General features: G+C 43.0%; 1 protein-coding gene across 2 annotated transcripts in view; it reads left to right on the top strand.

Annotated features, from left to right (window-relative positions):
- Positions 1 to 25,741, top strand: part of HUNK (hormonally up-regulated Neu-associated kinase) — a 59,052-nt gene that overhangs the window by 18,532 nt on the left and 14,779 nt on the right. For both annotated transcript variants that reach the window (XM_037377627.1, XM_037377628.1), the window contains exons 2-6: positions 1,402 to 1,694; positions 10,554 to 10,609; positions 16,103 to 16,238; positions 18,079 to 18,206; positions 23,696 to 23,831. In XM_037377627.1, the coding sequence (XP_037233524.1) occupies positions 1,402 to 1,694; positions 10,554 to 10,609; positions 16,103 to 16,238; positions 18,079 to 18,206; positions 23,696 to 23,831 (749 nt within the window). The remainder of the gene's footprint in view (positions 1 to 1,401; positions 1,695 to 10,553; positions 10,610 to 16,102; positions 16,239 to 18,078; positions 18,207 to 23,695; positions 23,832 to 25,741) is intronic.

The following is a 25,741-nucleotide window of genomic DNA, read 5'->3' as shown; positions in this document are numbered from 1 at the left end:
ACATCTGTTACTCCTTTTCGTTGTAGGAGTAAGGTAATGCGGGAGATCCTCCAGGGCCAAATCAAGGCAGACAGCAAAGCTGTGGATGCAGCATCTTTGTGCCTCTGTCTAAGGGGGGCAGATGTGGCATTTTCTGTGCATTTTGTTGGACCTGTACCCATGCAAACAAGACTCCTTTGCATCATGTAAAATTCAGGGTCACGTAGGAATACCGAGCACTGTGTTTCCCCCCGCCCCCTCATCCTGACAAACAAGCAGCTGTCACTTGGGTAATGATGGGTGAGCTGAGGGCTCTGGGTGTGTGCGGTGAAGGACTTCTTTGTGGCAGAGCTCTGAGGAAATGAGGAGCCCTGGAGGAGGATTTTGTGGTGCCTTTTGTTGCTCAGCCTGGCACAAGCTGTTAAATCATTGTTTGGTGCAGATGACCTGGAAGTCTGCAGCACCCAATCTAAACAAGAAATCTCAATAGATAAATAAGTGGCTATAAATTTGAGGCAGAAAAAGGCAGATACTTTTATTGTGGCTATTTAGTGAATCCATTAAAACAATAAAAAGAACCAGATTCGTTAGGCATAGAAGAGAGCGATACCCTCGCCTGTTCCATCCTTTTGTTCTCATTTGGCATTCCGCACCAGCAGTGAGAAGGGAAGCGCTTGGATAGACACTAGCATGTGGTGTGTCGTAGGTTGTGGTACAGTCTCCCTAGTTTTATTGCATACTTTCATGATGGGCTTCAGTTGACTTGGACAGCTGTGAGCAGGTGTGCCCCTGAGAACTCGCATTAAAAAAAGTTTTGCAGAGTTGCTTAGTTTTAGAAGTCACAAGGGAATCTTCTTTCATGTACGTTTTGAAAGAGGAAAAAGAAATGTGCTAAGAGAGTGGTACCAAAATTATTTTGTTTTTCATAGTATGTTTTTATTCTGTCATGCGAAGCTGACACTTGGCTATAGTTTAAGAAACTTGTCATGGAAGCATGTAATCTCAACTCGTATATCCAAAGCCAGGAAAAGCCAAAAATGACACTTAAAACTTGTAAACACAAGCCTGAAGACTTTATGGGAAAATAGATAAAATAAATGCCCAGCATTAAGTATACTAAGTGTTATAGTGGGTATAGTTAATGAGATTGTCTCCTCTCTTTTGTTACCTATTCCCTTGCAGTAACTTTTGTCTGTCATTGTAAAAGGCAATAAAGAAAGAAATTGTCAGTGGGGTTGGAAAAAACAGCTATTTCTCAGACCTGGGTAGCTGTGCCTGAAACCATGGCGCATCAGTTGAGACTGACATTGTTTTGTGGTTTGGTTTGGTTTGGGGTTTTTTTTGAGGTTGTTTATACAAGGTTAAAGGACTGAATTATAGGTGTGACTACCAACAACTCCCTCTCCTCTGTTTTTTCATTAGGTGGCAGTGAAAGTAATTGACAAGAAAAGAGCCAAAAAGGACACCTATGTCACCAAGAATCTGCGACGAGAAGGGCAGATCCAGCAGATGATCCGCCACCCGAATATTGCTCAGCTGCTGGATATACTGGAAACTGAAAACAGCTACTACCTTGTCATGGAGCTGTGCCCTGGTGGCAACTTGATGCACAAGATCTATGAGAAAAAAAGACTTGAGGAGCATGAAGCACGCAAATATATCCGGCAGCTTATCCTGGCAGTTGAACATCTTCACCGGGCAGGAGTAGTTCACAGGTAATCTTAAAAACCCTTTCTGTTAAAATTTATCTTAAAGCCTCCAAGTGGTATTTTGGCATTTATTTGTATTAGTAAGGAGACTTCCTTATGAGAACATACTTCTGACAGCTTTTTTGGCTAATCTTCATGGTACTGTTGTAGATACTCATACTTTAGAAAGTATCTGCAGAAAGCACTTAAGTAGGTATGTAGCTGCAGGTGAGCACACGGGAGCCATGCTGACTCCGTGTCCTGAAATATAAGCCTGTGCTTTGCAAAAGTAGGGCTCTTTCCCTGTAAGTACTATTTTGCCTCTTCAGAGCTCTGTGCCAACATTAACTAATGAATCATTTCAGTATTTCTTTGAGGAGGTGGTTGCATCTGTTGTTTTACTGGTGGAAATACAGCGGTATAGGGAGGTGAACTGATTTGCCTAAAGCCTCGCAGCGACACAGCTGGGACAAAGCCCAAATGGGACCACACAGGTCCCTTGCTTCTGCTTCTTTGCTCTTTCCATTTGTTACATTGCCTCAACAGGACCTTGCAAGTTTGAAGACAGTGAACTGCAATGCAGAGTATGCAACCATTTAGTTCATCTCGCAGTGTCTTCTCAGGAGAAATCCAGAGCTGTTGCAATATGTCACTTGCTTTCTTTAGGACCTTTGTTCAATTGGTGTATAAGCAGGATGTGGATCTCCTTGCCAGGAACGTGCTGTGGAGTTAAAAGTTTCCCTGGGCTCCAGAGGAAACAGGGCAGGTTCATCAGAGAGAAGTCTGTGGAGGTTTGCTGAATGAGTAGCTACCTCTGCCCGAAGCCTCTAATCAGCAAGTGGTAGAGGCTGGGAGAGCGCAGGTGGAGATATCACACATTGTTGCCTGTCCCTGTCACCTTCTCCACTTACGTGCTCTTGGCTGCTGTGGAGACAGGACGGTGGGCTGGGTGGACCTTTAGTCTGAGCCAGTATGTCTTGTCCTCTGTTCTTAGGTATATTTATAGGATAATGTCTAAGAAGGAGGCTCTGCTTTCTAAATTTGGGCCAACTGGTGTTAAGTCTGGACTCCCACATAGTTCCCATATGATGCTGAGCAAGTTGTGTGGGCCCCATCCTCTTAGGTTATGTAGGCATGTCGCAGGAGCTAGATGCCTGAATACTTTCGAGGATCTGGGTCTTAGTTTCCTTGGCTGCACTGACTGTGTAGAAGATGGAGAGCTGTTGTACACACCCATCCAGAGGGCTGCTGTGCAGGCAGCTGGCAAACCGCCTGAAGGCAACCCACAGCCAGCTCCTCCAGCTGTGCCCAGCTGTGTGCTGAGCTGCCTACCACTGTGCAACGCTGTTGGGTGCATCTGGCCTGGTGGAAATGCGTGTGCTCTGAAAACTGCCTTTTTTTTGCCTAGAATCAATCTGTGTGTTCCCTGTGGTCCCTTAGGGATAGGTGCTATGTGCACATACAACCTTGGGTGTACTGAGGTCATATCTTGAGCGAAATTTCATGGTACTACTGAGTATTCGAGCAGCCACCATGTCTGTTCTGCAGGTTCTCTATCGGCAGCTAAACTGCTGACCTCTTTAAATTATTAACCCCACAGTTTGGGGCATTAAAAGGGAAGTCTACTTCCTGCTTTAAGGGATCAATTGATACCTGGTATGTACAGAGAGAAAGGAAGGAAAAAGGTCAAAGTTTCTGAGATGGGCAGAGGAAAACCCAGCAGGAACAGCTGAACATGTTTATCTTTTAACAGCAGTGTTGCGTTCAGCAGCAGCAGTTCGTCTCCCTGAAAAATTTACCCTCTGCATAGTAGCTGAAGCACTTACGGGGGGTTGGTAGGCTTAGCTTTGATTCCCTTCTTTTTGAGAGGAGAATCAGACCCGTATTTTGTACAAAAATAGCTTGTTCACTAGGTACAAGCTAGAATCAACAGGCTGCTCTGGTGGGAAGAAAAGGCTTTGGGGTTCAGAGAGACCGTGAGCCTGAGGAGCTCGAGTTCCTGGACGGATGCTGCACACTCGCGGCAGTTCTGGCCCTGACCCCTTCTCTCCGCTGTCCGTGTGAACACAGGCGCAGCTCAAAGAGACTGCAGTGTGTGGGACCTTGACGAGCAGAGCAGAGGGAGGAAGCAGCCCTGGAAATACTGCCATGCTCTGCTGCATCTGCCAGCTGAGCTCTATCCGTCCGGCCCTGCGGCATTGGATTAATCCTTACCCCAAAGGCAGTGTACTCCATCCACTCTGTTTCTCAAGTCACAGCACAGCACAGAGCTTGTTCTTGGGAGTCTTCCATCTGGGTAATGAGCAGGTCCAATTCTGCTTGAGCTGATAAAACTTGACAGAATCACAGGCCGTGTATCTGCAAGTATTTTCTCTAGCTTAACCATTCAATGCCTCGATTTATTCTGCAAACAGAGTATGTAGAGCAACGTAGGGATGCAGGAAGAACACTGGTGGCACAATCCATATTTATTCTCCTGGTTCTCTGTGAGCGAGAGAGGGAGAAAGAATAATAGTTACCCCAGGAGTTGTCCTTCAGCATCAGCCTTTTGATCGTGGCAACTCTAAAAACAGGCTACTCGATCAGCAACTGAAGAGGGAGGAAAAAAATAGTGCAGAAGTCTGATTCATTCTCACCCTGGATGAAATGGCAATGTTTTGTTGTTGTTATTTTTAAAGCAGGTAAAAATAACAGCACTTTCATCTACGTGGTAATCTGTGGGTGTTGGCGTTCACTGCCTGTGAAACAAAACACGGCATCCTGGGCCAGAAGGCAGTCTACTGTTTGTCTCTTTCCAGGTGCTTTCATCGTTCACATTGAATGGGGCAGGACATTGAAAAGTGTTCACTGAGTATTTTATTACAAAAAATCACTGGGTTTGTCTGCATTATTCAGGAAATAATATAGATGGCTTACCATGTTCTTTAACTCGGGATGAAAAAAAGCCAGATGAAATAAATTGCATGCAATTTGCTTACGTTATTTGATGAATACTACTTGGTAAGCTTCATGACTTACAATCAAGACTCGGCATGGCAGAAAAGCACTCTGATCTTTGGACAAGAACTCAGTGGAAATGCTTTTGTTAAGAGGCACTGATGTGTGAACAGTGTAAAATTAAAAAACTTCAAGAACCATCCTTTTATTTAGAGAGGTTACAAAACCCCCAAACTCATGTTTGACTGTGTAATATAGATATATTTTAAATTATAAATATTTCATCTACTACGGTGGGTGAAGGCTGCAGGTTCCTGAGTGCAGGAGCTACGTCTTTGATGAGGGGTGTCCAGGTTTCAGAACTCCTTGGCTGCTCACTAAAAAAAAAAAAAAAGCCACTGTTCTATATATAATTTTATGTAACTGTTTGTGTTTCATTCCTTCTATTAGAAGAGCTGGTTGGTTGCTAAAAATATACTTTCAACAAGCTTAGCTGTGAATCAGGTAGGAATATTTATCTTTCCCTCTGACAGAGGAAAACAAACCCAAATGGCAGTGTCTGGTGAAGCTTTCTCTTTTCAGAGGGTGTTTACATAGGCCTTCGTGCTGTCAAAAAGCAGGATGAACAATAAGCCCCTTGGGAGTGTAAGGACAACAGAGAAAATGAAGCAAAAGCCTTGGTGCTTGCCACTGTATCCCAAAGGAAATCCTCAACAACCCCTTTAAAGTAATTGCAATTACTGTCAGGATGTCAAAGAAAAGAATTTAATAATGTATTGGTAGCAAAGATAGCTTTCTATATTTCCCCTTTTTCTGTCTTCGTGGCAGTGTATTCATACCTTCCACTGCCATTTTGTAATTAAAACCAGATCAGGAGTTCGAAAGACACAAAAAAGCCCTGAGGTTTTGAGCGGAGTTTGTATATTTTTCCATGATCTCTTTCCCTAGCTGAGTAAGGTAGTGCCATGCAATCCACTTGCTGAGGGTGCTACGGGGTTCCTGCTTTGGTACCTGCTGCTTTGATATGTTGGCTTTGATAACTTCCATCCGATTAATTTTAAGTGCCAGTAGTCTGGCTGCTGATGCAATATTTATGATGGATCCTGCACTACAGAACAAAGTCTCCTTTTGAAGTGCAGAGCTGGTTTGTCTCTCTATTTGCTGTCAGATTTCAAAATTATCTTTGGGCATTCTCTTTTGGAGTACTCTGCTGTAAACAAACTAAACATTGTTTTAGTGAAGACAATAGACTGAATTCCTCTTTTACAGAGGCAACTGCGTTGTACTTGGTGACGTTGTGACTGATAGAAGAATCAGACTCAATAAATAATATTTTCATAATAAAGCCTTTGAAATGTATATGGACGTGATGGTGAACCCAAATCTCTCCAACCTTGCCAACTCACCTCCGGCTCTTGCATGGGGTAGAAAGTGGGCTTGCGAGTTGGTAGTTAAGGAGTGATTTTTTTGTGGTGCTGTTCTGATTAAAAATAAGGTGCAGGAAACAGCAGCCAACAACTGCTGCTTTGCAGCTGCTTGCTGGTAAAACCTTCCTTCTCATCCCTCCTCCTCCAGACAAGCAATAAAGTGTGAAATGCAAAAACTTAAATTTTGCCGTCTGATGCCTGCAATGGCACTGAATAAGCGTCGTTCAAAAGCACACTGAGCTGACAGCTGAAGCCGGCGGTAGCTCGTGCGGTGGAGCAGGCTTGTGTTGCTCAGGGGAGGCAGTGGCTGGAGCTGGGGTTTCCAAAGTGGTCTGTGAAGCTCTTAAGCAAAGCCAGAAACAAATCAGCCCCATCAACAGGAAAGCAAACTCCTAGACAAATGCATCCCATGGAGGTGTATTTTCGAATACAGGGAATGCTGAGTGTGTGTTGCTAGCTTCACGAGCTGACTAGGCATAAATATATGCTGACTCCCCACATTGTGGTAATGCAGTTTGGTGTTTCTTGAGTGTCTTCATTATTCACAGATTTGACTAACTTGTACTATAATAGTTAGACACTCTCAGCATCATGGAACTAACCCCTCAGGAGAAGGCAGAATCTTTTGTTCCTTTAGTATTTAATCAGAGGATATTTTGAAGCTTTTCAGCAATGAATGCCAAAAACTTGTGTAAGGGGGGGGGAAAAAATCCTTTAGCCCTATTTTATGAGGAGCTGTGACAGTAAGAAACAAGGTCAGATTTACTTCAAGGAGGAAAACTTATGGTCTCCAGCAACTGCATTTCTTTTCCCCAACTCAACCCCACACAACGTGACGTGTGCTGCTGCCATAACAGAGGGCTTGCCCAGCCCTTCCAGTTGCAAAGCAGCTGTGTCCAGCCCACCACAAAATGCAAGCCACGTGCGAAACTATGAGGCTCTTTGAGTCCGCAGGGACCAGCATGTGTATCTGATGTTCAGTGCTCTGGGTCTTCTCATTGACTTCAACAAGGACTTCAATTGCTCTGCGTGTCATAGCTGGTAACTCACATTCTGCCTTGCAGTATACAGCTATTAAAAACATGCAAAAAACTCCACTGACTAAAATAAATAAGGAATTATGTTTACTTTCATTTGTTAAGCCATTGATAATATAGTGCATGAAATTCAGGGTTCCCTAACACTTTTGGTACTACTCTCTCCATTGCAATGAATTAATGTAAATGTTCAAACAATGCAGCAATTCAGATAAGCCTCTCTTTTTCTTAAATGTAACTAAAGTTTGAATTGGACAGAACTGACATCATAAAGCATTTAGGAAGTTTGGGGAAAATCAATCTTGTCTGTAGGGTGAACTCAAGGCATACGTGTAGTTGGATCGTACCACTGCACTTTTTGTCAGAAAGAAATGGTGGGTAACCTGGTGCATTGTTAAAGTCGCTTAAGGTATTCACTGAATAACCCTTCTGTCCTGATGGCCACGGATCTTGTCCTGACATGCAGGCTCTGTTTGCCCTTCTGCTGTTCTGGCTGTTGATAGCTGCCATCTGTATGTCCCACTGCCAGCTTGCTGCAGGGGGTCGGGCTGCCCAGGGGTCCTGCCCTCAGGTCCACATCTGTGTAGTAGCGGTTCTCCAACTATGGCTTAGTCTGAGGATTTTTGGTTTGGTTTTGCACGGCTTTTGCTTCACGCCTCTAAGGCTGGTTTGTGTGAAAACTTCTCGTTAGGTTGCATCAAGGAGTAAAAAACGATTGTCCTAGCTCCTGGTGTCACACACACAAAAAATGCTTTCATTGACATGGGTTGACAAAAATGTGCATATGGACTATTATATCAGTTACTACTTCCCAGCAAATGTGCTGAGAATAGACATATGGGTAAATATCTTTAATTAACCAGGTCTGATTGCACTCTATACTCAGGCTATATTTATTTCTTAATTTTTTTTCCTATAATAGCTTTAAAATGCCCTGAAATATTTACCTTTAGTTTTATGTTTTTAACCCTGAATCCTTTTAAATATCTTTTCTTGTGTTTATGTTTAATCCTCCTGTCACTCATTTATTATTCTAATTGCCTGCATGCCTTTTCTCCTCATCTTACAGCTTTCATCTTTCCATTCCCTTATCTTTAAAGTCTTACCTCTTCTTAGCTAATGTTTAATATACTCAGAGATTCCAAATGTTTTTTCTTCTTGCTTTGAGATGTTGCAATGTATGACCCAAAGCTCCACATTCTTCTGTTAATTTCAGTTTAGTTTTGGCTTTTTTTTTTTTTTTTATCCCTTCCTCTTTCCCATATTTTTTTTTTTTTGGCAGTCTCTCCAGTTAAATTCCCAGCCCCGATATCTTTCTAGAGGCTAATCACACTGTCTGTGAAAACCTCCACCTGCAAGCAATAAAGACGTGAGATGTGAAGAAATAAGACCTTCTTTGGCAGTAGGGGGAAGCAGAAGCGGGTTGATCCGGATCCACCTGGCAGGGCACATCCTCCTTGTATGAAGCCATTTTGCAGCAGCAGCCGCTGCCCTCCGAGGGAGGCTCATTTTGGAGGTTGCAGGGCAGTGGGTCTGCAGCGCAGTTGCAGCACGTGGAATCTCCTTTGGATGAGGAGAGGGATGCTGTGGGTGAGGAGAGGGATGCTGTGGGTGACAGCTGGGCTCTTGGGGTGCACAGCCTGGAGCCAGCGCTCGCCCTTGGAGCAGGAGCAGGGCTGGAGAGTGGGCTCTTTGTAGGCTGGGTCTTGGTTCAAAACCTGGCCAAATGTGGTAACATCGTTGTTCTGTTATTTGAAATTAGCTGTTACTTTTAACGTGGCTGGTTTCCTCAAGGTAACGCACTGGGTTATTGCCAGGGAGGGAGCATAATCCCCTCCTCCTGTCTCTCAGGCTGGTGCTTTATTGCCTGAGTTACATTCCTTCTCCAAGAAGACGACTGCTGCAGAAGACACTCCTCTCCTGAAGACGCGTTCAGCTGGACATTCTAGGAAAGCCTGGATATCGCCCCTGAATACCTGAAATTTGCAAAATACTCTCCTTTGGTAGATTCCTGTAGTATTTCCCCTGTTTCTTTCCACATGTGTCAGCAAGGAAAATCTGCAAGAAATGCTTACTAGGGTGTAGAAGCATCTGGAGAAGGTACTTGTAGTTGTATTGGTGAAGTGAGTGGCATCCTACCTGCAAGTGCTTTCCTGCCTCAGGTTTATTTGAAACACAGCATGGATGTAAAGTGAAATGGAGAGGAACGTTTTTAAAAAGGCTTGGAGTTGATGACAGCTGTTTTTCTTTCTTTCCCAGATCCTTTCTTGTGGAAGTACTTGGTGTGATTTGGTTGGTTTACTTGTCTTATTTTATTAAGCCTTATATCTTCATCTGTAATAGAGGCATCCTTCATTACTCCCTTTGCCTTACAAAGGCAAAATACCATGGATGTCACTGACTTCCCATAATTATAGCTGATGGCTTTATTATCGAGATTTTTCTGAAGCGTGCTGGGAGAAGCATCACTGCCCATCTGAGCTATTGATATCCCGGCATGGTGATCGTTAGAAATATTTAATGTCTGGATGGAGGAAAAAATCTTGTGATAAAGACACAGCCAACTGCTCGAAGTCATGAACAAGTTGTGTAGCAACCCAAAGGATTTTTTTCATATTATACTTAATGCTTAGTCTGTACAGTTCGGTGTTTTGGGGTGTTTGTGTGTGTCTGTGTGAGATCTCAGGAATATTTTTCTCAGGTAGAACATGGCTTAGGAAAGCACAACCATGTTCTTAAGTGATGAAGGGGTACATGTAAAGCGTTGGTTGTCTTGTAGAAGGAGACTGCTTTCATTTTATCCTCTCCTTCCCAAAACTGGTCCAGGCCCTGATATGTACTGTGGCTCTGTGAGGTCAGGCATGGTGGAGAAAGCACTATATGTGGCACTTGGAAAATCTGTGTGGTTTCTTCTCTCAGCTTTGTTACTGGCCTTCTGGATGGCATTGGGCAAGTCATTTCAGTCCCTTAGCCTCAGTTTTCACCTCTATCAAATGAGAGTACCAATGCTGACCACCCCTATAAGGAGCTTGGATGCTTCATCCCCAAGGAAGGTTGATTCTGGTCTCCCTTGCAGATGGTAGCAGCGGATAGACGTTTGACTCCTCAGATAGATCCCTGCAGAAGAGTAATGAGAAAGTGACTTCCAATTCCAAAAACATATATTAGAAATGTTTCCTGTGTCTTAAGATTTCTGCAGACTTTTAAGTACATGAGAATTCTGAAGAACCTGATTAATTACAGGATGTACTGACAAACGTTTATAAAGTAATTTTGTGCCTGAAGAATAGGTGGGAAACTGTGTGAAATCACTGGTAATTTTGGAGAGGAGATAATGCACGGGGCTTTCTGCTTTGAATGTGGAACCGTGTGCTGTTTTCATGATACGTGTTATTATATATGAATCTTGTAAATACACTGGTGAGAGTGATGGGAAACTGCTTCGTTATTTTGGAGGCTCACTCAAAATATTTTATTTCTTTCAGAGACTTGAAGATAGAAAATCTGTTGCTAGATGAAGACAACAATATCAAGCTTATTGGTATGAAACCAGTTTGGCAATTCCAGTAATTAAAATTGGTAGTTTTGGAAAGAGAGTTTTTGAGACTTCATAATCCTCCCTGTGACAACTGCTAATGTTGCTGCAGAGAGGAGCTGAGAGAGTATAGATAGCAATCAAGCTGTTCCTGACAGCATCTTGTGAAAAATTGTTCCAAGTAATTCATCTTTAACTGGGTATGGGAATAATCCTACATCTTTTAACCAACAGCTTTCATATTCAAATCAGGAACTTTCTAAAGAATTAAAGAATTGACACTACAGAAGTAATTTATTTTATTATCTTGATAATTTCATATTTACTAAGGGTTGGATTCTGCCCCCATATGCATATGCTTCCGCTGAAGTCAGTGGGAGTTGCACACATTTTTAGCAGCTGGCAAAATTTGGTACTATATTTATATTCATTAAATTTGCTTCCAGCACCTAATACAAAATTGGTTTAGAGGGCTGTTAAAAAATAAAAAAGATCAGTGATAGAGTCTTGATTGTATTTGGGTATCAGCTGTAGGCAGTGCTCGCTTCATTCAAGCTGTGCAGACATTTTAGATTAATCATCGGTGGGTATAGTCTCTCACTGCCTCTGCGTAACTCCCATTAATGTTAATGTGGGCACTGAAAAGAAAATATTCGCTTCATAAAATAAACCCCAAACATCTGTTTATATTTATCTCCATGCCTACACTTTTGCCAACAGCAGTGTCTGTAGTTCCAGGCTTAAAAACTCAACTACTTTCTTTCTTCGGAAGGTTTCATGATCTGAAAAGTGATGAAAAGCACTTAACATTCAGGTCAACTGGACACTCACTGTAACGTATAAAGCACACGCACTTCCAAACAAACAAGAAGAGGATGGCAATGAGATCTGAAATACTCAAAATTTACATAGGGAATTCAGTCTTTGGAAATACTACCCTGACTTTTAGTCATTACTCCGTAGTAAATCAACTGACTCTGAGCAAATAATAGCAAAGGAGAACTCTGCACTACCTCAGCTGCGGGTCAAGAGGATACTGATATGTTACCATGAATCATTCATCAGTAATGATGGATACCACCCATTATCTTGATTTAGCAGATAAGTGAGACCAGATGGTTTACAACAGTGCTATATGAACATCTGATAGATTTAAAGAATTTTTATAACTTTCCTGTTACTGGGTGTTTGATTACACAACAGTATGTGAACTTGACATCCAAACCCAGACCTAATCAGATGATACATGTACAAGTAAAACTCACATGCCAAAAAAATTACTTCAGAACTGTTCCAGCAGTTTCATTGGCTTCGGTTGCACAGAAAGGTCTCCTCGCAGTGGGTGGTGTGGGAAGAATAGAGAAAAGAGACAGTTTGATTTTCCATAGCCTCGCTAGCATTGAAATAAATTGTCCTCAGGTCTGCAGCCCGATGTTTTAAGCAAAGCAGATTGTGCACAGTATGTATTTTAAAACAAAGCAATTAAATTCCACGTCCAACTGGGTATGTTACAGAAAAATAAAGGTTGTTTTATTAGTAATAATTTCGCTGTAAGTAAAACCAGATTTAATATCACAGTCAGCTCATGCTGTATCTCACTAGCGATGTTGGTGATCTCTGGTTGTTCACCTTGAGGAAGCAGTGCCTCTGTTCTGCGTGCTCTCTCTGCTGCACTTGCAGGGAAAGCTGGAGTGGGGGCTGCAGAAACCATCCTCGTGTCCCTGTGCAACCTCTCCTCACCATTTTCCAGGTGGTAGCAGAAGTAGTGCTTGCACTGCTATGCAGTTTTCCATTGCCACCAGGGTTTCCCAGGACAGGGAAAATTTTCCAGCACCCATCTGTGGCTGGCAAAATGGACCATACAATTTATAGACCAAATAATTTCCTCTTCCTCCTCCCTGCCTGTTCCCTCACTCAGCTCAGTCAGTGCTTAGTACAATATTTTATGTAGTCTGTCTTTCTAGAAATGTAATGAATCAGTTGTGTCATCACATAGTTCTGCCCAGGAAGGTTCTTCAGGAGGGAAGAACATGTTTTGAGGAATTACGTGCTGCTTTTCATGCTTGGGAGAAGAGACTTAAGCTACAAAACCCACTCACATTAACAGCTGTGGGGTGGGAGCTTGGTCTCAGTGTCTTGTACAGCAGCAAACACACTAGTACCTAATGAAAATGTTGCTTTTATAAAACTGTGAAATGAAGAAAACCCACCATAAAGGAAAAAGAAAAGGTGAAATGAAGATTAAAAATGTAGCAGGAAGTGACATTGAAAGTCTCTGCTTGTTCATGCATTTCAGTGAGAGATGAATCCCTTGAGTCCCTTTCTTCACCCAGCTTCTTAATGGCACCTTGCTTTTGTTACTCGTTTTAGCTGCGTGACGAGATGGTTTATAATATGTTCTTAGATAGTATTATTAGAAAAATTCCCTTTGCTGTGCTAAGTGGACTTATTCTTAGCTGTCTGTTAAGTCTCAAATCTAAGAACATCAGGACTGGAAATGCTGGAAATAACTCACTTCATCTGCCAGCCTGTGGTGCCAGGTGTCTGATAAAGATGCCATGAAAAGCCACTCGCAGGCCATGAGAAGTCCTTGGCATCCTGCTCGAGTACCTGTGGCACCACAAACACCCTGCCAATACATAGCTCTGCTGAGATCTGTGGAGCTCTGCTGGTCAGACTTGTCCACGAGCTTGGTGCTCAGGCTTCTGTTATTTAATAACTCTTTCCCAATTTTAACTGTCACAGCTTGAGATAGCCATTTATCCATAGCTTGATGTTGATTTCCTGGAGGCGTTAAAGAGTAGTAGTGTAATGCGATACTTCGATAGTACGAACAGTGGGGGTGGTGGAGTTGCCATGTCATAATATTTACTTTGGAAAACCAAGTGTGGCCTTTGATCTGAATTCTGTAATTAGCTCGGCTTATTGAAAGGAAGCCCAAGGCAGAGGCAGGAATGGCAGTGAAATTATCAATGCCGGTGGTAATAATGTTCTTACCAAGATCAGCAGTGCATCCTTAATAAAAATCACGCTGCGGTCATGATGTGCTGCCACAATGTTAATAACAATATTTCCATTTCTTTTGCAATAAACCCCCTGTCCCCAGTATGCATGCATTTGTGCGCATTCTGCATTTCAAGAGGCACTAGGGGGAAAAAAAAAAAAAAAAAAAAAATACCAGCCTAGACTAAAAGAATGAGCTGAAAAAGATGAGTAAGATGTGTATAGTTTAAGCAAGTAAGATAATGAAAAGCACCACTAGAGCATCCTTCCATTGATAATGATAGAGGGATGCAGATTTACACCATCTCAGAATATAGCCCTTTGATTGTAATACTTTGATTGTAAAATGTTGTATTACAGTCAAAGTAATTTTGAGGTGGTATGACACGGTAGGGTAAAGACCATGAATAATACTGCGTTGAGATGTTATTTCTAGGAATTAAAAAAAATATTTTACAGTTGATATAACTTGTCTCAGGCCATAGCTAATAAATATGTTGATTAAGTAAGTGGATCCTCGGAAGTATTTGTGTAAGCCTCAGGAGTAATACGCATCTAGCAGAGATGATTAAGCAGTGTCCAGAGACAATTGTTTTCCATCAGAGACAAGGAAATTGTCTTGATCCACCCTTCAGTTTTTACAATGTTCTTCAGCAAAACCCCTTTGAGCCTCTTTAGATGTTTAATATGGTGATTCTTGTCTCTTTTATGCTTGTCTTGCTCTCAAAGATGACTTTGGGCACTCCAGCTCACGTAGTCATCTTTATAATTACATTTTTTTGTAAGCATCATTATTATTTCTTTTGCCTGGTTTTGTGAGGGAAGAAAGCTTATGTGACTGCCCTGTCAGGGCTCTTCTGATCCCTCGAGGAACTCCTGTCTGATTTCAGCCAAATTTAACGTGGTGCGAAAGCTAAAGGCTGGTACTTCAAATCTTAAGCAAATAAGTAGGGAGGAGGGACAGGAGAGAGGCCCACATTAATGACTGTGGGGAGAGAGTGTTGCATGGGCCTGCGAGATGTGATGCTTTTAGCTCAGCTGAGCAGGTGGGTAGCACACCCAGAAAGCTGCTGTTTTGCGAGACACGTAGATGCAAGACATAAGCCTATAGGAAGAGTCTGCCTCTCCTGCCTCGTGTATGTTTAAGACGGTTTTCATTTTAAAGGCGCATGCATTCTGGGAATTTTTAAGACTAGATCAAAAAAAGGAAAGAAACAAACCAGATGTAAGTGTTCTTAATAGCAGTATTTTAGTTGTTGCAGCTGTCATCAGTAACAAGCTATTAATAAATGTGAACCTCTTTGTGACCTCCCCTGCTCCGCTACTCCTGGATATGTTCCCCAGCAAAGGCTGTTGTCCTGGCCCGTCAGCTTTGCCCATGTCATCCTCCTCTTGCAAGCTCGTCTTGCTTCTTCTCCTTATCACATCAAGTTGTTTGACTTAACTTTCAGGACACTTTACAACCTCTCCTCACCATCTATGTCAGCCGTGGTTTCATAATTGCTTTCTCCCTTTCCAGGGGTGGGCTACCACTAAACCGGGTGGGCTTGCACTCTCCTGGCTGCACATTGCCCCCAGCTGCTTCTGCTGCTTCTGCTGCTGGTGTGACTCTGTCTGCCTTTCTTTCCTTGCTTAGTGGTTTAATTTTTAAGATCCTTCCCTAAACCCAGCTCGGCCTGCAGCCATACCAGCACCAGAGCAGATGGGAGATTTTGGGAACACCCTTCTTGGCGCCAGCCTGGTCCTGGGTTGGCTGAGAGCACTTGGGAAACTGCAGCCTCCTCCAGTGCAGAGAGGCTCCCTCTTGTCTCCAGTCAGCTCATGGTGCCAGCCTTTGCCAGTCCCTTGTTATTAATGCCAGAAAAAGTGTCAGATACACCCAGGGGCCAGAAATACAGTAATTCAGGGCAGAAGTTGGGGAGGGGGGAGCCAAAGCAACACATTCCTCTTCTTGCTCCAGGATCTCCCTGTGTTATTTTAGAGCTGAAACGCTGAGTCTGCAACCCTGTGCATTTGTGCTTCGCCACAGTAGTCCCAGAAAACAATAACCTCTGCCTTATAGCTGATGGTTCATTTACACGATTTAGAGGAAAATGTTGAAGAAGTCTCACTTAAACTTAGCCTCTGCATAACATACTGCAGCAGTATGGAATCCATGACAGCCTGAGGTGGCCTTCTGCCCCATGCAATGGCATCACGTAGTGCTTGGGACAAGCTCAACAGTGGTCGTTACCATCCATGAAATGTAGTTGCTTTGTGTATGAAATTGAGAATTGTGCATGTTCTAAGATTTTTTTTATTGTTTCTGGAAATCTCTGGTTATTTAGCACCTCAGAGAAACAAATTATATTATATAATGTTTTTGCATGTGGGTGATTTTTTTTCTTAGGCAGTTCATTGCTTAACTTTTGGAAAAAAATGTACTTTCTTTCCTTGTGTTCTAGTGTCGTTTTACTGTATGTCTCTTTCATAACTCTCTCCCTGTGCCTTTCACAGACTTTGGATTGAGCAACTGTGCAGGCATCTTGGGTTATTCTGATCCATTCAGCACCCAGTGTGGGAGCCCAGCATATGCAGCCCCTGAACTTCTGGCAAGGAAAAAATACGGGCCCAAAATAGACGTTTGGTCCATGTGAGTTACTTCGCTAGTTTATAATTGTTACTACTGTTACCACTACCCATTGCTCAAATGAGAAACGTTATTCGTGTGTTTGGCTACTCTGAGCAAGAAAAGCTGTTTAATTAGCATGACTCTCTGAACTAAATTACACAGATATTTTCTTCTGAAAGAGATCTTTTATGTACCTGTATATAGATTACTAGAACATACAGCACAGAGAGACTGCAGTAAAGCACAGCTGTTGGTCAGTGATGTTCAGACATAGTAGAAGGCATGGCTCTGGCACAAGAGGGCCAACAACTTTTCTTGTTTTCCCCGAAGGATTCTCAAGCATTCACGTGGGCTTCGTGCACTACCCACAGTCAAGTGGAAATGTGATACCAAGTCAAGTCATCACTTTGAAAGGACCGTCATTAAAGGGGAAATAAAAATGGCCAAAAACTTGTGAGCCTTTGTGAGCTTACTAGTGTTCAGACAAAAGAACAGACAGAAGTCCCTGTTGCCAGAGGTAGAAGAAGCTACAAAAATATTTTGGAGTTGGTGAATTTGTCCTCAGTACTGCTGTAGACTGTGCAATTCCCACTACCTGCCAGTTGGCCCTGGACATGGTATTGGTTATCCATTGATAACCAGGAGAGGAATTGGCTGAAATCAGTTGAGTTTTAGCTTTTGCTTTAGTATCAATAAGTTTTCCCTGACCAGGTGGGGATAATACCATTTGTGTAAATTTCAGTAAAGTAACAGAATTACGGTTATTCCCAAGTTGAAGTATTTGGAATGCCTGGAAAACGTGAAGAACTGTATAAGCACTACTATTGCTAAGGAAAATTGGCCAGTGTTTAGATATTAGATGAGGACCTGTGTCAAATTCATCTCTCAGTTTGACCTGGTGGGTCCCCTGTTGCACTTCAAGGCTCTTTAGAACTTCGTCCCCTGCTGAAGCCTAATTTACAGTCTGTCCTTGGAGGAGACCCACAGCTATCATTGTATGGCTACTGAATTTCTCACTCCAGCAGCGAGCCATCCATCCACATCAAGGGTGATGAGTACTAGCCCTGAGGAATGCAGGCAAACAGAGCACAGTCATTCTTGTAAACCATTTGAATTTCTCCAGTAATAAAATCCTGCTCTTTTTTTTAAATTGAAAAACCCCAGAAAATATGGTTAACTCCTACTTTTCCTCATAGCTGAAAAAAAGGTGTCTGTGATCACTGTTCATGATAGTGCCTCGTGTTAGTTTCTCTCTGTTCACATATGTGTGTTCAGCAGACTAGGGAAACAGATTCCCAAAAGGGAGGTGTTCCATTCAAATTGGATTTAAAGCCCTTTTAAGAGGAAAAAGAACAAGAGTTCCAACCCACTTTTCATCACGGACTTTTCTGGGTATAAACAAGCAGTAAGCTTACTGCTCTGAAAAATGTCATTGTTCACACCTGATCTTTGGGCTGCACCAGAGGGCGTGGAGCTCACCTTTGGGTGCTCCACCAGGACCTGCAATGTCCCTGTTGCTGTGGGCAGTCATTCCACACCAAAGGCAGCACCAGGACAAGGCCTCCAAAAGCAGTGTTTTTGTGCAGCCTGAGAGACTTAATTGTGGTGTGGCATTTAGCCGAGGAGTTGCCCAAGACCTGGACTCAGTTCTGTGGCTCCCAGCTTATGCCCTGCACATTGTGTGGCCCTCCATGAGCAAACCTCTGGGAATTCTTGCCCAAATTGTTGTGTGCAACAGAAGAGAGCGCTTTTTTTTAATCTTTTTTAAAAGCTGTCAGACACTTAAGATGAAGTACAGTCACTAAATCCTAAGCTTATGTTTTCCCTTGTTCTTGATCATTTTCTCTACATTTTCTTTTAGTGGGGTGAACATGTATGCAATGTTGACTGGAACATTACCTTTTACTGTGGAGCCATTCAGCTTGAGAGCTTTGTACCAGAAAATGGTGGACAAAGAAATGAACCCTTTTCCCACCCAGCTCTCTGCAGGTAATCCAGGGGGTGTGCTAGGACCTGTTCGGATCCAGTTGGTCAGAACTGTTGTGGGATTGTGAGTCATGCTGCTGACATGGCACACTAATAAATACTCCTTTTTTCATTTTAGCCTCCAACAGATCTGCGGGAGTTGCTGTAGTATAAATACTTTTGCTTTGACTTCTGTATGTAAGCTGGAGAAGTGCCAAGTTGTGCTGAATGTGAGAGAAGAACAAACCTGTGAAATTCTGTGAAATTGCTTTTGTAGAGTAGTTGGTCAGTTTTGCTCATTCAGATGATTTTACCATACAGGATGGATGCAAGGATGCATCACTTTGAAATAACAGATTCCTGGGCATTGTCATGACTAGGGCTGAGTGATAAGCTACCTTGAATGACCTCAGGTTTATTACAGAATAATGACATGCATGCAAAAAATTATTTGGGGACAGTGACCTGTGACAACCTTTGTGTGTTCACAAAATGCAAAATTGTTGATGTCTTAGTATTAGAAATATTAATTCCTACATCAGAGCGATGTCACTAGGCAACAGAATCATTTTTCAGCTTATAGCAAGACCGTTGTCAGCATTTGGAACAAACTCTGTTTTGTAGTTGGTTATTTTTGTATGCTAAATTTGTTGTTCATAGAGAGCTTCTGTTCTTCTTATCTGGCAGCCTGTTTACAAGGGACGTTCAATAAAATTAAAAGATGGCAAATAAAAAAAGGATAAGAGAGCATACATTTTTCACTCAGTACACTAAGGATAGCAACCATTGTTACAACTTGTAAGAAAAACCCCTTGAAAGTTGTGTCACAAGTTGAATTCTTCCAAGTACAGATTTACCTGCATATGGAAGAAGTAGGTAGTGAAGGGTTTTCTCACGCAGGTTATCCATGGGTCGAGTGGAGCATGTTGTTCCTTGTTCAGTCAGCATCTGTATGAAGTACACTTTTCCTGCCAGCAGTTCATATTGCTGGCATGTTGTAAAGTGGTAGGTTTACAAGTGAGCTGGGATGCTGCAAGTCTTGTTGCTATTTGGCGCAATTAGAGTGTTTGGTATTTCCATTCTGGAGACTTTCCATTAGGATTCAGTTGCACAAAATGACTATTTTAATGTTCTAGCACATGCTCTAAAGCCCCACTGAGTAAATTAAAAGAAAGATTATAGTGACTGCTTCATGCTGTACTGATTTAGATGCCAAATCCTGCATTGATTGCAAAGTTGCTCTTGAATTTGGGGACTTGCATGTGATAGTAAATATTTTCCAAGTTTGGCAAAAAATTTACCAAACTTACCTCCCGGAATGAGGCTGTTAGCAATAAAAAGCAGTGATATGGTGGCCGTGTAGTGTCTTTGAACCAATGAACTGTTTCCCTGATCATTGTTTTCTTTCAGTCTTCTTTAAGTGGGAGATTTCACTGACTTCATTGGGACAACCCAGTTGTTAAGGGCTGAATCACCCACAAAAGGCCTGTAGAAAACCAGACCTTGGGTAGCAAAAAAAGATAACATTACTTTTGACAGGTTTCATTCATCCTATCATTTCATAATGGAGATCAAATTTTCTCACAACTGTGTCTCTGTAGCATTTCTAGCTCACTGATGCTATGGTCTCCAGTGAAAACAGTATTTTCTTTATCCTGTGAGAACTATAGCAGCTTGAAGTTTCAGAGATGGTCGCAAATTAATGGAATAGATTTGAACGTGTTAACCTTTATGGATTGTGAAGAAAGGTACGCATCAGTTCTTGATCTAAGTCATTGGCATTGTGTGTTCACTGAGATGGCAAACTGTGATTTAAGGTGACATTTGTTCTTGCAAGGGTTAGGCTTTGGGTCAGTTGGTAAAAACTCTGCTCCTCTGCTCTGCGAATTGTTGTGTTTGTTAACCTCTTAGGTTTATAGATCTTTTTCTTTAATCGGGTTTTCTTTTCCTGTGCATTCACATACAGACTAGAGCTTTTTTTGCAGGAGTCTGTTTTGCTTGTTCAGGACATTGTCTTTCAATATTTAATTTCACAGTTACTGAGCACGCAGTACCATCATAAAAGTAGCCGGTCTTATCACTAAGCAAGAGTATATTTTATTTGTGTTAGTTAAAATGTTGGGTGACTGTGAGCACCCAAAGCAAATGTGTAGCAACAGAGAAATTTTGGAGTCAGTGTTTGATTTTCCCATTTAGGAAAGTTTTTCATTAAGCTTCTTAAACAACACAGCTGTCTGATTATTGACTTTAGGTAAGCAGTGTTCAGTTGCTCAGGAAGCTGGTATTCACCTTGCACACGTTCCTTTTTCCCCTCAATTTACGGCTTCTGTATGCTCATGGTCTTCCTTCTGGAACAGAGAAATGAAGTGGAGACAAGAAGCGCCATCGTCTATCCATGCCTGTAGTCTGGAGGAAGGATTTTATTAGGTGCAGCTCGCTCATGGCTTGTGAAATGACCTCATTGCATTTTCTCCAGCTGGTTTTCTAAGCAATACCAGTATACCTAATTATAACCAGGCACACCCTCACAGTGTGAACAAGATGCTACATTGGTTTGATTCGTGGCAATGAACATGAAGACGGCAGAAGTCTTGCAATCCCCACCTGACATGCACTCTGCTTCTGCTCACTGCTGAGCTCCATGCACTCAAGGAAGTTAACAGAGAAATGTCATTTCTCATGGTGCTGGTCTCTCATTTGTCAAAAGACCAAAGTTTACCTCCAAATTACACCATGGGAACAGAATTCCACCGAGTGCTGGTCAGCGGCTAATCAGATTAGTGCTGTCCTTGAGCTCGTCGTAAATGAGGCCTCAGGTAACGAGGCCCTGACGGGGTTTGCAGTGCCCTGTGCTGCCAGCCTACTTGGTGCAGCAGGAAAAATGGCTTCAGGCACAGTGGATCCAAAAATCGATTGGGCAGCTTCGTGTTTGCTCCCTGGCGGACTAGTTTTGCTGTCCCACAGCCGTGTGGCTAACTGGGAAAGGTTTCTGTTCTCCTCCTGCCATCTGACAGTTCAGATCAGCCAAGGTGCTGTTACTCATCTCTTCCATGTCGCCTGGGTCTGTCTGGCCAGGGAGCTCCCAGGGGGGATCTTCTCTCCAGAATTCATTTCTCCCGGTCTGGATCTGTGGATCTTTGTGGCGCTTCACAAGCTTCATTTGGTTAGTCTGCCTTTTGCCAAGGAGGGAAAAAAAAGTAACATTTTTAAGGAGACTTGAGCTGATTTGGATGGCTGAGGGTGGTGGTGATGGAGGGGCAGGGTGTTGGTTTGGGGAGGGGTTATTTATTTTGCTCTGAACCTGTGGGATACATACGGTTTGTAGCACAAGAGATGGATGAAGTGCTGGAGAGAGGAGATCGGGTTCGTGGTTGGCCGTAACAGGGGGTTCGGTGCCCAGGAGGCATTGGGGGTGGGGGGGGCACTCAGGACACATGGAGGGCAGCCGCGCATCAGCTTCCAGCAGGCTTACGAACTTGGATGTAGGGTTTTCCTGCTGCTTCTGCAGTATTGCTGTTGTAGGAAAATAACAAAAATGCTGGAAAAGATTTAAGTAAAGTATCTCACAGAAATCAACGATTTGTGAAGAGAGTTTATTAAAAAGCCAGCTAATGCCAAGCTGAACTGGTAAATACATAATCGTAACACTCTCTTATCCACATACAAGCTTCTTGATGGTAGGCCTGTGTCAAAACAGAGAGCTTCTTGGGGCCCTCTCCAGCTGATATTTGATTTTTGCAGGATGTTGAATGCTGAGGTTACCCAAGCTGTCAGGAGTTGGCACCTATTGAGTCTAACTCTGACTTATTTGAGTAGAACCCCTCCCTTCCTCATGCCTTGCCCTGCCCTGGCGTGTCAGCCCAGCCGTCCTGTCCATACTGGTGGGGAGATCAGGGTGCTCGGGAGGACAGCCAGGCAGACACCGAGGAGGGCAGCAGGCTCATAGAGGAGAACCGGTGAAAGGCAGTGGCACTGTGCCAGTGTTCGCATTTATGCCCTTTTCAGATGAGGACATAGTGGCCTCACCAGCAGGTGTATTATTCTCCTAAAATTGCATGTGGGAACGGGGATGCCTGAGGGTTTCACTGGATTGCTGGTGAAGATGTGTCGCAGCTGCTCTGCTTCAGAGGTGGTGCTGAGTGAGCGTGCTGTGGCGGTGAGACCAAATGCCTATAAAGCCCAATGGGAAGACTGCCTCATAATTTCAGTTTTCTAGTATTTAGGGGTTAGTACATGCAGTTTAATCTGCTTTGTAACACAAACCTTTAAGGGGTTTTGTTTGCCTGTACTGAGCTGAAGTAGCTGTATTGGCAAGGCTGTACTGCAGCTTACCCAGAAGACACATCCCAGAAGACACCATGTCATGCCACAGTGGTCCTGTGCTGCCACAGCCCAGGGCACCTGTGCTAGTAAGGAGACAAGCAGACGCAACACGCTCAGGAGAGCGAGCGTAGGAGGGGAACTGCAGCTCTGCTGTGCAGGAAGGTGGAAAAAAGCCCCCAGGGTCCTGTCCATCTGATCTGGAGAAAACTGTGCCACAGCCATCATTTCTGACGCTTGCTTGCCATTGACTTAATCTGGGACTCATTTGGTATCATCTCACTTGACTTTTATCTCCTCTACAAAATCATTCTGATCTTGGTTTTCCCAGAATTAGGTTTCTTTGTTTTCCGTGCAGGGAATTGTAGAGGACATAGTTAACTCTTCACTGTCATGTAGCTGATAAACTGAAGCTAACCTCAATAACTTAAAGAGTAAGACCAGACCTAGGTAAAACAGAGTTTATTTTCAGCTCACATAGACACTTTTTGTGAGTCTTTAAGCAAATCACTTGATTTCATTGCTCCTAACCGTATAAGAAACACATGACTTGAAAATATCAGAAAAGTACTTTTGGGTTTTTTTGCAAGAAAATCCCAAGGGATGGTTGAATGTCACTGAAAGTTGAAGGTTCAGTATCTGAAAACAGAACAAAGCTCATTAATTTTACTGTACTCTTTTAATTTGTCTAAAACCTGCTGCAACTGATTGTAGGTTGGATGGAAGCCAGGAGAGAATTTGTCCTTATAATGTCAAAGGGAGGCCAATTTTCCATGTCTTCCCTCCCAGCTTTGCATCCCTACCCTCCTCTCCACTCCTACCCAGTCCATATTCTACTTTAAAACACAGCTTGAGTGATTTGCCTCTGATCTGACTCCAGCCTCTTGTCTTCATACAAAAGTTAAGTTTTGGCTAATCTGCTCAGAAACTTCAAACAAGCTCTGAAACAAAAGGCACTTTTTGTGCTCTCCTTTATGACTATAAATCATTGTGACTATAAATCGTTGTTTATTTTACTTCCTAATCCCTTATCAGTTTTTCCTCAAGGACATTAGAGGATACTGTAAGGAAAGCATTCCTTTTTAGTATACGCTTGGTCAGGCTACACACCTGTAGTAACTCAACTACTGTGTGAAGTCATAAAGCAGATGACATATCTATTGGTTGGGGTTTTTTTCTTGATTTCTTCACAGCGGCCGTAAACTTTCTACGATCTCTACTAGAGCCAGATCCTGCAAAGAGACCAAACATCCAGCAGGCACTTGCAAATCGATGGCTTAATGAGAATTACCCTGGAAGAGCACCACCTAATGTCACATATCCAAACAGGTACTGTGCTAAAGAGTGGAGAAAGCCTGCCAGGGTGTATATACATTATATGTTTTAAAATGTGAATAACTCTGGTGTTTCGGTTCCATTTATGTGACAGCATCCCAGTGCATTTTCTGCGATTGCTTTTGTGACTCTATCCTAAAAGCTGTTAGGATTGGCTGTGGCATATATGTTGCTTGGAATGGTCAAAAATACCTTAAATTAGAAGCTGGCATATTGTGCATTATTTGCAGGGTAGTCTGGGGTGGAGATGATATGATTATTTGGCTCCAGACTTTGGAATGAGTATGTGTGGCAGGTAGTTCTGATCTTCTTGTTTACCAGTAAAAGCAGTGGTGAGAAAGGTCAGAGTTAAATGATCTTGCTTTGTGGTTGTTGATCTTGAATACCTGCGCAGTGCTGAATGCATGACTAAATGCAGAGAACAAACCTCATGGCCAGTCAAACATCCATGTAGGAAAAAAAGAAGCAGAACGAACGATACTTGTGGTCCACTTTGGTTAGAAATAATCTTTCTTGACTTTAATCATCTGCAGTATAGAATCAACACATGAGCCAGCCAGCCTGGGCTCTCATTACAGTCAATGGAGAGAAATAAGAGCACTTTTTACATAATGATACATCTGACTTTTTGATTCTGTGATAGGATGATTTTGTGCCCAGGAGATCCAAGTTCCTCTCCAGTGACTCTAAGTGGAGCCTCAGGCAACTCACTTAGAAATATATGTCTATATTTGATCAGATAAAACCTCCATCCTGTATCAAAGCCCTCCAGCTGTGTCTCATACACATTCTAGTACCTGCAGGGGAATTGCTGTAGGAGTTACTGTCTTGCAGGCCAAGATCCTAAGTAACACAGAGGCAAAGACAGAAATTTAAAGCCCAATTTTGGTGCTTAAAATCTGATAGTAGGCCAGAATTTCTGCTCCAGCTTGCTAAGAGCAGAGTCCCTAAGTGAAGATCCTGACTTCCTCCCTACAGTTTACTTAGTTGCCAGATACCAGATGTAGTGAATGCCTAGGGGCATGACAACTTAATTTTTTCTGAACATCTGAACGACTCTCCTCCACCCAAAAATGATTTGGTGTTCACCAACCACTCCATCTCTTTGTGTTGGTGCCCTGAAGGACTCAGTCCCATAGGCATGCTCAAGCCATGCACGCAGCCAGCCTTCAGCATTCAGCCCAGGTCAGAGCTTTGGTGGTAAGAGTGCCTCCCACCCATTTTCCCCTCTGCTCTACCACTAGCCGTGTGAACAGGGTATGTTTCAGAGCCATGGGTCATACCATGTCATACCCCTGTGGGGCTGAGAGGCACCTCTGCTGAAGCAGGTGATGAGCACTGCCACTTCTTGATCATGATGGGACCTGGGCACAAGGAACCAGTTTGAGCCTTGAATCTCGGGACAGTGTTTAGGAATGTTTGGAGACCTTTGCCTTTGATGTTGGTGTTGGCTGGCTTATGGGTCACAGCCTGCACAGTCGGGCCTCCTACCTGAGTCACCTCCCTTTTCCCTCTGCACTGGCAGGGAACAGAAATGCCCTAATTTAGCAGCAAGCGTTTCCTTTCTGGAGGGGGCGTCTTAACTTTCTGGTAACTGCCTTGTGGCGAATCGCTGTTGCTATGCCCTTCTTTGACCTGTGGAGAATAACAGGTCTCATGCTCTCAAAATGTGGTTGGATAGATGTTGAGCAGCTTGGATGCCTGCAGGCATCACTAGAGCCATCCGCTGAAATGGGGAGGGAAATGTGAGGCCAGCTGCCTGCAATCCCCAACAGAATATAAAGATGGCCCCTACAAACAGTTGTTTCACAAGGAATGAGAACAGGCGGACCCATTATCTTGACATTACTGTGCCAAATTTAAGGGCAGTTGGGTTAATTTGTGTAGTGTGCTGTCCAACAAAA

This window comes from Falco rusticolus, chromosome 2 (genome assembly GCF_015220075.1).
Source record: "Falco rusticolus isolate bFalRus1 chromosome 2, bFalRus1.pri, whole genome shotgun sequence".
Classification (NCBI taxonomy): Eukaryota; Metazoa; Chordata; class Aves; order Falconiformes; family Falconidae; genus Falco; species Falco rusticolus.
The sequence above is the reverse complement of the archived record's forward strand: the minus strand, read 5'-3'. Positions and strand labels throughout refer to the sequence as shown.